This window comes from Salvelinus sp. IW2-2015, linkage group LG15, assembly GCF_002910315.2.
Source record: "Salvelinus sp. IW2-2015 linkage group LG15, ASM291031v2, whole genome shotgun sequence".
NCBI lineage: Eukaryota > Metazoa > Chordata > Actinopteri > Salmoniformes > Salmonidae > Salvelinus > Salvelinus sp. IW2-2015.
This window is the reverse complement of record NC_036855.1, coordinates 61,412,659-61,426,019: the sequence shown is the minus strand read 5'-3', so window position 1 is coordinate 61,426,019 and position 13,361 is coordinate 61,412,659. Positions and strand designations below refer to the sequence as shown.

At 44.8% G+C, this 13,361-nt stretch overlaps 1 protein-coding gene across 1 annotated transcript in view; it reads left to right on the top strand.

Moving 5' to 3' along the window:
• Positions 1 to 1,831: 1,831 nt before the first annotated feature.
• Positions 1,832 to 13,361, top strand: part of LOC111974451 (kinesin-like protein kif7) — an 18,889-nt gene continuing 7,359 nt past the window's right edge. Inside the window, exons 1-15 of the mRNA XM_070447394.1 lie at positions 1,832 to 2,092; positions 4,054 to 4,468; positions 4,985 to 5,185; positions 5,354 to 5,756; positions 5,849 to 6,196; positions 6,406 to 6,598; positions 7,395 to 7,538; positions 7,769 to 7,927; positions 8,061 to 8,218; positions 8,334 to 8,455; positions 8,566 to 8,700; positions 8,828 to 9,036; positions 10,723 to 10,914; positions 11,323 to 11,446; positions 12,450 to 12,635. Of these exons, the coding sequence (XP_070303495.1) occupies positions 4,141 to 4,468; positions 4,985 to 5,185; positions 5,354 to 5,756; positions 5,849 to 6,196; positions 6,406 to 6,598; positions 7,395 to 7,538; positions 7,769 to 7,927; positions 8,061 to 8,218; positions 8,334 to 8,455; positions 8,566 to 8,700; positions 8,828 to 9,036; positions 10,723 to 10,914; positions 11,323 to 11,446; positions 12,450 to 12,635 (2,902 nt within the window). The 5' untranslated portion in view covers positions 1,832 to 2,092; positions 4,054 to 4,140. The remainder of the gene's footprint in view (positions 2,093 to 4,053; positions 4,469 to 4,984; positions 5,186 to 5,353; positions 5,757 to 5,848; positions 6,197 to 6,405; positions 6,599 to 7,394; positions 7,539 to 7,768; positions 7,928 to 8,060; positions 8,219 to 8,333; positions 8,456 to 8,565; positions 8,701 to 8,827; positions 9,037 to 10,722; positions 10,915 to 11,322; positions 11,447 to 12,449; positions 12,636 to 13,361) is intronic.

Genomic DNA, 13,361 nt, shown 5'->3' with positions numbered 1-13,361 from the left:
TCCACATTTTGTTATGTTACAGCCTTATTCTAAAATTGATTGACGAGGAAAAAAACTATCTGCGCACAATACCCCATAATGACAAGGCTAAAACAGGTTTTTATAAATACATTTAAAAATATATATATATACATTTACATAAATATTCAGACACTTTACTCAGTACTTTGTTGAAGCACCACTGGCAGCGATTACAGCCTCGAGTCGTCTTGGGTATGACGCTACAATCTTGGCACACCTATATTTGGGGAGTTTCTCCCCTTCTTCTCTGCAGATCCTCTCAAGCTCTGCCAGGTTGGATTGGGAGCGTCGCTGCACAGCGTTTTTCAGGTCTCTCCAGAGATGTTCGATCGGGTTCAAGTCAGGGTTCTGGCTGGGCCATCAAGGACATTCAGAGTCATTGTCCTGTTGGAAGGTGAACCTTCGCCCTAGTCTGAGGCCCTGAGCGCTCCGGAGTAGGTTTTCATCAAGGATCTCTCTGTACTTTGCTCCGTTCAGCTTTCCCTCGATCCTGACTAGTCTCCCAGTCCCTGCCGCTGAAAAACATCCCCACAGCATGATGCTGCCACCACCATGCTTCACAGTAGGGATGGTGCCAGGTTTCCTCCAGACGTGACGCTTGGAGTTCAGGCCAAAGAGTTCAATCTTGGTTTCATCAGACCAGACAATCTTGTTTCTCATGGCATGAGAGTCCTTTAGGTGCAATTTGGCAAACTCCAAGCGGGCTTTCATGTGCCTTTTACTGAGGAATGGCTTCCATCTAGCCACTCTACCATAAAGGCCTAATTGGTGGATTGCTGCAGAGATGGTTGTCCTTCTGGAAGGTTCTCCCATCTCCACAGAGGAACTCTGGAGCTCTGTCAGAGTGACCATCTCTGTCAGAGTGACCATTGGGTTCTTGGTCACCTCCCTGACCAAGGCCCTTCTTCCTCGATTGCTCAGTTTGGCCGGGCCGCAAGCTCAAGGAAGAGTCTTGGTGGTTCCAAACTTCTTTCATTTAAGAATGATGGAGGAACTGTGTTCTTGGGGACCTTCAATGCTGCAGAAAACAGCATGACATCACCAACAAAGCCAGAACAAGTTATAATTTGTCTCATAGAATCTTCAAAACAAAGTATGAATGAAGTCAAAGACTGTGGCGTTTGCTGTGTAGTAGCAATCATTTATGAAACTCAACAGAAAAACTATAGTGCACTATAGTGCCTTTCCAAATCATGTCCAATCAATTGAATTTACCACAGGTTGACTCCAATTAAGTTGTAGAAACATCTCAAGGATGATCAACGAAAACAGGATGCACTTGAGCAAAAATGTCGAGTCTCATAGCAAAGGGTCTGAATACTTATATTTTTTAATGAATTTGCAAACATTTCTAATAAGCTGTTTTTGCTTTATCATTATGGGGTATTGTGTGTAGATTGAGAAATGTTTTATTTAATCGATTTTAGAATAAGGCTGTAACGTAACAAAATGTGGAAAAAGGGAAGGGGTTTGAATACTTTACGAATGCACTGTATATTAAATCACATAGATAACATAATATAACCATATGTGGATATTGCAATAATAATAATGAGACTATGATTAACCATGTTTTAATATTGAAGGATAAACTGCCAAATAACCTACTGCATATTTGCTAGAGTACTCTTCTTTCTCCTGTCTTATTCAAATGTAAAACAACCGGAGAAGATTCAGAATCATAGTTTATTTGATTACAGTCATTGGACCAGAGCGGTTTCAATTGAACACGCTCAGCACATTACTTTGGACTGGTTGTGAATAGATACAGTACAGCTACGACCGGAAGTGACTTTTCATTGTACGCTAGTAAAGGATTTTAGTTAACCCTTTTCCTAACCTTAACCTAATTCTCCCAACCTGCTACGAAAAAGTAACTTACGGTCATGGATGTATACCCAAAGATGTGTTCTATCTGTGCTACCACATAGTCAAAACCCCTTGGACGAGCATCTGCTAGTGTCTACTGAATGACATCACTTCATCCAAACATTCCCACACCTTTCCTGCAACTCTCAAGTCTCTCTGCTGGAGGTTTAATGGATTGGAAGCTGAAAAGTTAAAGTTTTCTGTAAGTGAATACATTGCAATATGTTATTTACGTATTCATTTTACACATTTGTTTGTGGATGCTTTATGAATGCATAAGAGGTACGGAATAACTAATTTGTGTGTAACAACAACAAAAAACGTAGCTAACGTTAGCTAACTAACGTTAGCTAGATAAAACTTTTTTTTGCCAAATTCTGCTAGCTAACGATGGCGTTTTGTGAAGATGCTCAACCAAACTAGTTATTTTGGCAACTGTCGTTACGGTATACGTGTATGTATTTTGTTGTTCTCGTAAAACAATGTTAGCCAGCTAACGTTAGTTAGCAAAAAAAAAAAGTTACTTTCCTCGCTAGTTAGCAAGCTAGCTACCTAGGCTATCGTTAGATCTGGTCCATCGCGCGATGACAACGAATTGGCTGGTCATTTATTTAACTAGGCAAGTCAGCTAAGAACAAATTCTTACCAAAAGGCAAAATGCCTCCTGCGAGGACGGGGGCCTGGGATTAAAAATAAAAACAATATAAATATAGGACAAAACACATCACAAGAGAGACAACACTACATAGAGAAATGAGACAACAACATAGCAAGGTAGCAACACAAAACATGGTACAAACATTACTGGGCACAGACAACAGCACAAAGGGCAAGAAGGTAGAGACAACAATACATCACACAAAGCATCCACAACTGTCATCTGCTAACAACATCTTCAGTCTGAGTGTTATTTTTGGCTGTAAATTACTTTTGTTTAGTGACTGGCATCAATATACCACTGCTGTAACTCACCAAAGTAAAGATGTTGCCAGGGTGATGGATAACGTTTCCTTATGCGCGCACAGGGTGGCATACCTTTAAGCACTTTGGTCCACGCTCATACGACGGATCGCCACTAGTGCAGGCGCACCCGACGCCAGTGGTCGAAAGTATTTTATTTAGGATAAATGGTACCCTGCACACGCAGAGAAGGGTCAGAGAGGAAGATGCGAAGCGTTAGTATGTATGGGATAATATTTTACATAAACACCTTCCCACCTTTGGAACAATGACTCCCGTTATTAGGGCGGAGACATTAACATCTCGTCATTGTATACAGATCTCTGGAAAACTTCTCCAGACAGCACTCTCTGGCAACATTTATACTTTTGGGTCTACTCTACAAATCATTGATTGGGTTCGTCTATGCAATGGACACGCAATGGACCAGAGCTATGCTATCCTGTGTGTAGCTAAGCTAAAGCTAGCCTGCAGGCTGTGCGAGTTCCAAATCAAAGTTTTTGTCTACTTGGCGGTCTAGACGTCAGACATCTTTTCCATGCTAATTAAAGTAATTAATGTATAAAAATCCTCAAAATAAATTCAGACTGGACGTGCTGTTTAGCAGATGACTAGCCAGTTACAGAAATCCACATATTGCTTTGCTAGATGCTTATTTTATTATGACCAGATAACAATGCTATCTATTAAGTTCCCATCATAGCATGGACTCATTGGCATTTTTCTATATAACTAGATAGAGCTAGGCCTATATTTAAGCAATAAGGCCCGAGGGGGTGTGGTATATGGCTAATATACCATGGCAAAGGGCTGTTCTTCTGCACGATGCAGCGCAGAGTGCCTGGATACAGCCCTTAGCCGTGGTGTATTGGCCATATACCACAATCCCCAGAGGTGATAATAGTGCTATTATAAACTGGTTACCAATGTAATTAGAGCAGTAAAAATAAACGTTTTGTCATACCTGTGGTATATGGTCTGATATACCACAGCTTTCAGCCAATCAGCCTTCAGTGCTCGAACCACCCAGTTTATAATATATTATTTACACAATATATTTGTTTAGTCTCTTTCTACTGGCATTTTCTTTCTTTGACACATTTTATTTCTATTGAATGTAAACATATTTTCTGTATGAGGATTATTGATGGGGTTTTTCTATATGAGTGTATGAGTTGATTGTGGTTATTTTGTCCTGTGTAGGATGTCCTGTCTAAGATGATTGAACTCACAAACCAGAGACCCTGAAGGGAGTCCTGGACCCCTGACTACTATCCCAGCCTGCCAGCGATGTCTCCCAAAGTGCCTGGCCATGGCAGGGCGGAGGACACGGCGGTACAGGTCGCTGTTCGAGTGCGCCCCCTGCTGCCCAAGGAGCTGCTGCACAGCCACGAGAGCTGCATGACGGCTGACCCTGAGCAGCGCAGGGTCACTCTGGGTCACGACCGACACTTCCACTGTGACTTCCTGTTTGAGGAGAGCAGCTGCCAGGAAGAGGTGTACGCTGTGTGTGTCCAGCCCCTCATAGAGGCCTTCTTTCAGGGCTTCAACGCCACTGTCTTCGCCTATGGGCAGACAGGCTCTGGGAAGACATACACTATCGGAGAAGCCAACCTTTGTGAGTTTCTGGTTTCTTCCCCGCTACCTGCAATGTTTGGTCATTTAATAATTTTTGTTCTATGCCTTTTGAGTTCCATCAGAGAAGATGTACTAGTAGTGTAGAGGAGCGGAGAATAGATGCACATCTTCTGGTGTGTGATATAGAAATGCTGATATGCAGAGAGTTCACACCCATCCTGGAAGCCAACTGCACTTCCTACAATTCAGCTGCCACAGCCTGCGGGAACAGTCAATACCAGACAGGCTTGCCATCTGAGCTACTGGTGTGTGAGATGGCAAATCTGTGTGGGTGGGTTATGGTTACAACACAGAGCGTGTGTGTTTGTGTGTGATGAAGTATGTGTTATATTAGATCAGTTCTGTGGTGCATGTGTGTGTCAGAGGTACGTGTTCCTTCAATGAAAACAGTGCAAAGCTGCAGGCAATGGTTTTATATACGTACATACTTAATTATCCTCAGAGCGGTTACTAGGCTATACCATACAGGGTATAGGAACCCAGTGTCTGTGTGTAGCTTCCTTTAGGGATGAGGAGCAGGGCATCATCCCCAGGGCTGTGGCTGAGGTCTTCAAGCTGCTGGATGAGAATGACCTCAGTGACTTCTCTGTCCGAGTGTCTTACTTGGAGGTGTACAAGGAGGACTTCAGGGACCTGCTGGAGGTGGAGACAGCCAGCAAGGACATCCACATCAGAGAGGATGACAAGGGCAACATTGGTATGGATCATTTTTGTTTGTTTTTCCAACAAATATTTATCACAAACAAGCATCTCTTTGTGTTGTCAGGGATCTTAAAMTTCAACATGAGGGTAGGGAGTAGTCAAAGTCATGTGTGTTAGTTATTCATGGCTCTGTCTGTGCTCATGTTTGTGCGCTTCCCTGCAGTGCTGTGRGGGGTGAAGGAGTGTGAGGTGGAGGGGCTGGACGAGGTGCTGAGCCTGCTGGAGTCTGGCAACACGGCCAGACACACAGGCGCCACCCAGATGAACCCCCACTCTAGCCGCTCACACACCATCTTCAGCGTGCACATGGACCAGCGCAGCGGCAGCTCCCGGGCCCATGGTAACCCCACCACGGGCACCGGGCCTCACGTCCTCTCCTCTAAGTTTCACTTTGTGGACCTAGCGGGGTCGGAGAGGATCCTCCGCACAGGGAACACAGGAGAGAGGCTGAAGGAGAGCATCCAGATCAACAGTGGCCTGCTAGCCCTGGGGAATGTCATAGGAGCCCTGGGAGACCCCAAGAGGAGAGGCACCCATATACCATACAGGGACTCCAAAATCACCAGGTATGTAGTCATCTAACATTTGGGCAGGATATATTGTTTTCCTCCTTTTTTTTGCAAATAATTTAAGTCTGACATTTAAATTCTGTATTCAGGATCTTGAAAGATTCTCTCGGAGGAAACGCCAAGACGCTGATGATTGCATGCATCAGCCCCTCCTCTGCGGACTTTGACGAGAGCCTGAACACACTGAACTACGCCAAGCGAGCCCGCAACATCCAGAACCGGGCCACGGTGAACTGCCGAGGAGAGCCGGACCGTGTGGAGGGGCTGGAGCAGCAGATCCGGGCGCTTCGCAGGGCCCTTGAGAACCGCCAACGCTCAGAGACCCGTATCATCGCCCGCTCGGACCCAGACAGACGGTTGCGCCCCGGAGAGGGAGAGATCATCAGACTGCAAGCCCAGAGTGCCCACTACAGGACCTGCACTGACACTGCATACAGGTGAGATGAAATGTACACAAACTGCTTTAATTTTCTTAATAATCACTGGCATTAAGTTCAGTAGTTGACTAGAAGTAATATTATCAGTTTCATAAACAGTTTCATAAAAGGGCACTTCATTGTGAGGATAGATGTGTGTGGGTGTTGTGTTTGGCTAATGGGCTCAGGAGTAGTTGTCTGAATATGTAAGTCTGTGTACCCATCCCCAGGTTGCTGTGTGAGCTGCAGGGTGAGGGGGCGCTGACTGCGGAGCAAGGCCTGAGGGTGAAGGACTGGCTGTGTTCTGTGGAGGAAGAACGCAGCGGCCTGACCACTGCCTCAGGACCTGACAGCGGCATCGAGAGCAGCTCCACCGAGGACACCGCCGCTCTGAGGAGGGGGAGGGCTGCCGTCAAGAACCAGGTCATACACACATTAACAATCACTACATCGCTCACTATATATTCATAAAGCTCCTATTTATTCAAAGAAAAGGCTTAGCAAAATATTTGATCTTATGAACAAGAGGTTCATCCTAGGGCTGGGTAATATATCGGATTTTAAGGTATACCGGTATGGACCCACATACTGCTATGGGTTTTTACAATGCTGTTTATAGCGATATGTTGATACAGTGCTAAGTAAGTTAACACTTTCCTAAAAGTGGACTACTTCACGGTCAGTTTTTTGCTAGTTTGATTTGAGTCTAAAGCAGTCAGAATGGCGGAAGCCCAATAAAACCACTTAAAATGTATTTGTTGTTGTAACTCACCAAAGTAGAGTTGTTGCCAGAGTGATGGATAACGTTTTCATATGTATGCACATGTTGGCATACTTTTAAGCACTTTGGTCCATGCTCATCTGTCCGATCTCTAGTGCATGCGCACCCAACGCTAGTGGTTGAAAGTATTTTCTTGTGGATAAATGATACCCAGCATACACAGATAAAGTTCCAAGAGGAAAAGGTGAAGAGAGAGGTTTCACTGCTCATTAAAACATATTTAGAATGTTTATTTTTCAGAAACATAGAATACTGTCAAAAATTTGAAACATTTGTGATATTTTGGCCATATTGCCCAGCCCTAGTTCATCCTATCCTAAAAGCATTCAAACAACCTGATGGAGTTATGGTGGTAAGACATCAATTATCTCACCGAACAATCCAGGAAGTGTTGTTGTGCTCTGTGACTCATAATGTATCTGTCATTGAACCCCACAGGAGGCAGAGAGTGGTGGGGAGGAGTTGGGCCGTGAGAGGGAGGAGAGTGTGGCTCAGCTCCAGGGCCAGGTCCAGCAGCTGGAGAGAGAGAACACAGACTTCCTGGCTGCTCTGGAGGATGCCATGGAGCAGTACAAACAGCAGGTCAGAACTACACAGCATTTTGACTTCTTACTGGCATTTTGGTGTTCAACATGACAGCACTGTAATCATCAAAGAATAAAAGCAAATACATTTTGTCTCATTTCTTAGTCTGTCCTCACTTGCCTCCAATATTTCAGTACTAGTCTCCGTAGATAATAATTTCCGTCTTGAGAGATGATCAACATTGTTCATTGTTTCAATGTTTCAATTATTCTCTCCCCCTCCCCTAGAGTGATAAGCTGCAGGAGCAGCAGGACGTGATAGTGGAGCTGCAGTGTCTGCTCTCGGGGCCAGGTGTACCGAGGCTGGGATTACACCTGACACCACGCCCCCACACCGCCCCCCAGGGCTCCACGAGCCACTCCCACAACGGACTCACCAACAGACAGGTAACTGACTGATCAGCACCTCTTAGTAGTGGAATGAAAACTGGCATGAAGTTCCACAGTCTCAACGTTAATCAGTAGTGTGTTCCACAGTGTATGTCGCTGTGTGCTATGAGTGTGACTGTGTTGGCTGTAGGTTAGTCCAGTGGACTGTGTGGAGAGCAGCTCATTTGGTGACAAGATCCAGTGTGGTTATGGTCAATCTTCTCATGACCACGAGGACCTAGGAGAGGGAGAGGTGAAGGACTCTGAGGAGGAGGACACTTACGTCAACATGAGCCACGACAGACGGAAGTATGGAGAGAATATCACATCTTTATTTAAAACTGAGTGAGATCAGGCAGATTATAGAATGCCCAAGCATCATTGACTGTCTAGATTATTGATGGCTACTGTATGTATCTCTTAGACACGTGAATCTGACTTGGACTAAGAGAGATATTGTGGGTGGATCAGCAGCTGGAGGGAGAGGTCTCCTGTCTCAGCTGCCTGGGCTGCCTGCCTCTGAACAATTCTCCACCAGGCGACCGTGTGAGTCCCACAGCAGGACGGGGCGTAATCAAATTCTAAATGAACTAATTCAAATTTAAGTTGACTGTGGAAGCACTAACATGTGTTTGCGTCCCCTTCTCTCTGTGCAGCCAACTCCAGTGTAGGGGAGAGCTCAGTGGGTCTGGGGTCAGAGTGGGGCCTGCTACAGGCCCAGCAGAAGATCAGAGAGCTGTCTGTCACCATCCGCATGAAGGAGGAGCTCATCAGAGAACTGGTCAAGACKGGTACATACCTAAGACCATTCCTTCCTGGCTTTCTYTATGATGGCAATCACATGCCTGTTTTCRCCCCATAAAKAATACGTWATGTACCATGGAGTGGTGGGACAGATGTTATCGTGTATTACTGTAGGTAAGGACGCCCAGGCTCTGAACAGGCAGTACACCCGTAAGATCTCTGCCCTGGAGGGGGAAGCTGAGCAGGCCAGGCAGGAGGTCCGGGAGGCCCAGAGACAGCTTCAGGACCTGGAGAAACAGGAGAAGGAGACCAGCGGTGTCACTGACAGGACCAGGGCCCAGGAGTGTCGCAGGAAGATAGCTGCAGCACAGAGCAAAGTACAGGTCTGTCTGTCTGAGTCAGACTCCTACACTAATGCATACTGTACACTCGTAACATCAGTTAGTGTGTCTGCTCGTAGTGGATGTTTGTACTAGAGGTCGGCATGGACGATTTAATTAGGGCCGATTTCAAGTTTTCATAGCAATCGGTAATCTGCCTTTTTGGACGCCGATTATGGCCGATTACATTGCAATCCACGTGGAGACTGCGTGGCAGGCTGACCACCTGTTATGCGAGTGCAGCAACAAAAGGACCTTGTGGCTGCAAGGAGCCAAGGTAAGTTGCTAGCTAGCATTAAACTTAACTTATAAAAAAACTATCAATCTTCACATAATCACTAGTTAACTACACATGGTTGATGATATTACCAGGTTAACTAGCTTGTCCTGCGTTGCATATAATCAAAGCGGTGCCTGTTCAATTTACCATCGAATCACAGCCTACTTTAACTTCGCCAAACGGGTGATGATTTAACAAAAGCACATTCGCTAAAAAAGCACAATCGTTGCACAAATGTACCTAACCATAAACATCAATGCCTTCCTTAAAATCAATACACAGAAGTATATATTTTTTTTACCTGCATATTTAGTTAAAATAAATGCATGTTAGCAGGCAATATTAACTAGGGAAATAGTGTCACTTCTCTTGCGTTCAGTGCAAGCAGAGTCAGGGTATATGCAGCAGTTTGGGCCGCCTGGCTCGTTGCGAACTGTGTAAAGACCATTTCTTCCTAACAAAGACCCTAATTAATTTGCCAGAATTTTACATAATTATGACAACATTGAAGGTTGTGCAATGTAACAGCAATGTTTAGACTTAGGGTTGCCACCCGTTCGATAAAATACGGAACGGTTCCGTATTTCACTGACAGAATAAACGTTTTGTTTTCAAAATGATAGTTTCCGGATTTTACCATATTAATGACCAAAGGCTCGTATTTCTGTGTGTTTATTATAATTAAGTTTATGATTTGATATTCCATAGAGCAGTCTGACTGACCGGTAGTAGGCAGCAGCAGGCTCGTAAGCATTCATTCAAACAGCACTTTACTGCGTTTGCCAGCAGCTCTTAGCAATGCTTGATGCACAGCTTTGTTTATGACTTCAAGCCTATCAACTCCTGAGATTAGGCTGGCAATACTAAAGTGCCGATAAGAACATCCAATAGTCAAAGGTATATGAAATACAAACGGTATAGAAATAGTCAACGCTCCATAATTCCTATAATAACTACAACCTAAAACTTCTTAACTGGGAATATTGAAGACTCATGTTAAAAGGAACCACCAGCTTTCATATGTTCTCATGTTCTGAGCAAGCAACTTAAACGTTAGCTTTTTTACATGGCACTTATTGCACTTTTACTTTCTTCTCCAACACTGTGTTTTTGCATTATTTAAACCAAATTGAACATGCCTCATTATTTATTTGAGACTAAATTGATTTTATTCATGTATTATATTAAGTTAAAATAAAAGTGTTCATTGTTCATTCAGTATTGTTGTAATTGTCATTATTACAAATATACATATATAAAAATCGACCGATTAATCGGTATTGGCTTTTTTTGGTCCTCCAATAATCGGTATCGGCGTTGAAAAATCGCAATCGGCGACCTCTAGTTTGTACTTGCCTGTGTCGGTTTATTCATTTTTGTGTGTGTGGGCGTGTGTGTGTGCGCTTTAGGTCCTGAGCCAGCGTCAGAGGGACACGGCGCAGCTGGCCTCACTGTCTGCACAGAGCGAGCGGCGTGTTTCGGAGCTGGAGCGCAGCGTGCAGGGCATGAGGCAGCAGCAGGAGCAGCTGCAGAGACGTCTGCGACACGAGAGCCAACAGAAACGACGCCTGGAGACAGAGATGCAGCGACGCACGCACAGAGTCAAGAGGTGCTAGACCTGGAGAATGTAGAATACAAAGTGGAGCAGGACAATGCTGGGTTTTTACCGATTGGCATTTGTCACATCCAAAAGTTTCAATGATCACATGACATCACACCATGACTAATTTGCATTCATAGCGTATTACAAACACTCCACTGTGGCCTAAATTCTGTGGACAGAATTCCAACATGTAACTAAACCTGAATTATGCATAGCAGCTATTTCTTAGCAGCTATTTCCCACATCAGTTTTCTCAAATGAGAGAAGGACTAGGCAGTTGGATGGCAATTATATTGTTGCTATTAGAATATGATGCCTGCCTACCTTGGTATCCTCTGTTTTTACTTAATACACTTCTTTCCCTCCATCCATCTTTCCCTCCCTCTTTCCATCCCTTCCTCCCCAGGAGCTGGAGATAAAGAATGAACAGCAGCAGAAGATCCTGAGGATAAAGACGGAGGAGATTGTGCTTCCAGAGACAGAGACGCAGTGGCAGCAACGGCTCTGTCATATCACTGGAGGAGCAGCTGGTGGGACATGGGGCTTCTACATATGCTTATGAAGCATTTATATAGCACATATAACAGTTGATTAAGTATTTATACACCAGTTATACAATAGGCATATAATCTCAAAAGCATTTATACAGATGTTACATACAAACCATGCTCATTCACCTCTATGCAGTAGTTCTACACCATTTATAAAGTAAATCTACGGCCTTTTAAAGTATTTTATGTGGTTTTACTCATAGTTTCCTCTATATATGAGCCAAGGACATAAAACAACTAAAAACTAGCCTGGCCAGGAGATCAGCTGGCTACATATTTATCCAAAAAGCATGTTTCAACATCCAAAGGCTTTATTTCCATTGTTAAGAGTGAAAGATGAAAAATGCCTCGTATCCCGAGCAACTAAATGCAGCTGAGTTTCCCTGTGTGTTTCCTTATATCTCACACTCATAGTACACATTGAGTGGAGAGAGTCTCAAGTCATTAACTTATGTGCCTGGACAGGCCCAGAGCTCACACTGACACTCACACTGGACCAGCGTGATACACAGCCACCATACTGAACTCTGTGAGAAAGCCTGTTTTAGTGGGTCTCTTAGCATGGTTCTTTTTAATGAAGAGAGTAAGAGACCTGGCAGTCTGTGTGATGGAGATAGGTGCGATATAGATCAATACACTGAATGATGGGCAATCAACAACAAAAACTCAGCTGCCTGTAAGTTAGAAATGATATTGATTGACAAATGATTCGAAATGGGCACAGAGTGCTGCTGTATAATTGTAAGTGTGGCCATGGTTCTCTTGCTCGTCGTGCGCTTCTCCAGATGTTGTGGGGCAGTGTTCTGCAGAGTGATTCGTGGTTCTGTGTTATGTCGCGCCACGCTGCCGCTTCTCTCGTGTGCAAGTTGTGACCGCGTCTTACGTCCTGACATATTGCGCTCACCTTTGTTACGGTAACTATCGTGTTTCAATTGGGATCCAAATGTAAGTGTGTCCTGCATGTGTCCCGTGACGGGAGCAGAAGAATTTGGAGGAGCAGAAAGCGCTGGCTGGATGAAGAGATGGAAAGTGTTTCTGGAGCATGAGAAAGGCCTGGGGATCTTGAGGGAGAGTGGACAAAGGGAACAGATCCTAGACCAAGAAGGAGGCCCACTGCTGTCAGGAGCGCAGTGGCCTGGAGACCAAGAGAACGCTTCCGCTCCAGTCGGTACACACACATTAAACCAGGCCCCACACATTCAGCTGGCCTATCAGTTATATGGTTTGCCAAGCTACATTTTACTGTCATTTAATGCATTGTATGTTACTTCATTGATAAAAGTCAATGCGCATAAATATAAGTACGTGCCACGAGTAGAGCGTCCTTTCTTCACTGTAGTTATCTTTGCTCGATGCATCCGCGCCGAGCGCCAGACCTGTTGTTGTCTGCGAGCGCGCGCGCGCTCGCGCACGATGAGAAGGAATGTCTCGCGCACGCGCGCCCACGCGAGGATCGAGAGCAACCGCGAACTGCGCGCGAGCAGCGGGTGGCCGCGCTAGTGATATATTGCGCGCGCTCGAGGAGATATTCAGTAGAGCACTGCAGCCGCTCAGAGTATATTGTATCTACGCGCGCGAGAGTAAGTAGGCGGCTGAGAAGCGGATCAACACGCGACGGCGAGGCGAGAGATATAGAACTGAACGCTTAGATCTAGACTCTATCATTCACATAGCGAGAAGCTTCTAAACACCGCCCCAACACACTCTACTGTGGAAATTCAATTTCCACTGTAAGTATTGGTGTATAGTTTCTGTAAGTTTGGCTTATTGTTTAGGACGGCGGAGTGATCATGCACGTGTGCGTTGGTGACCCTGTATAGTTTGTGGGATGTTGCGTAGTGTGTCGTGTACTTTCCACATATTCCTCAACGCGCTGTGGCTCTCTTTGTTTCTG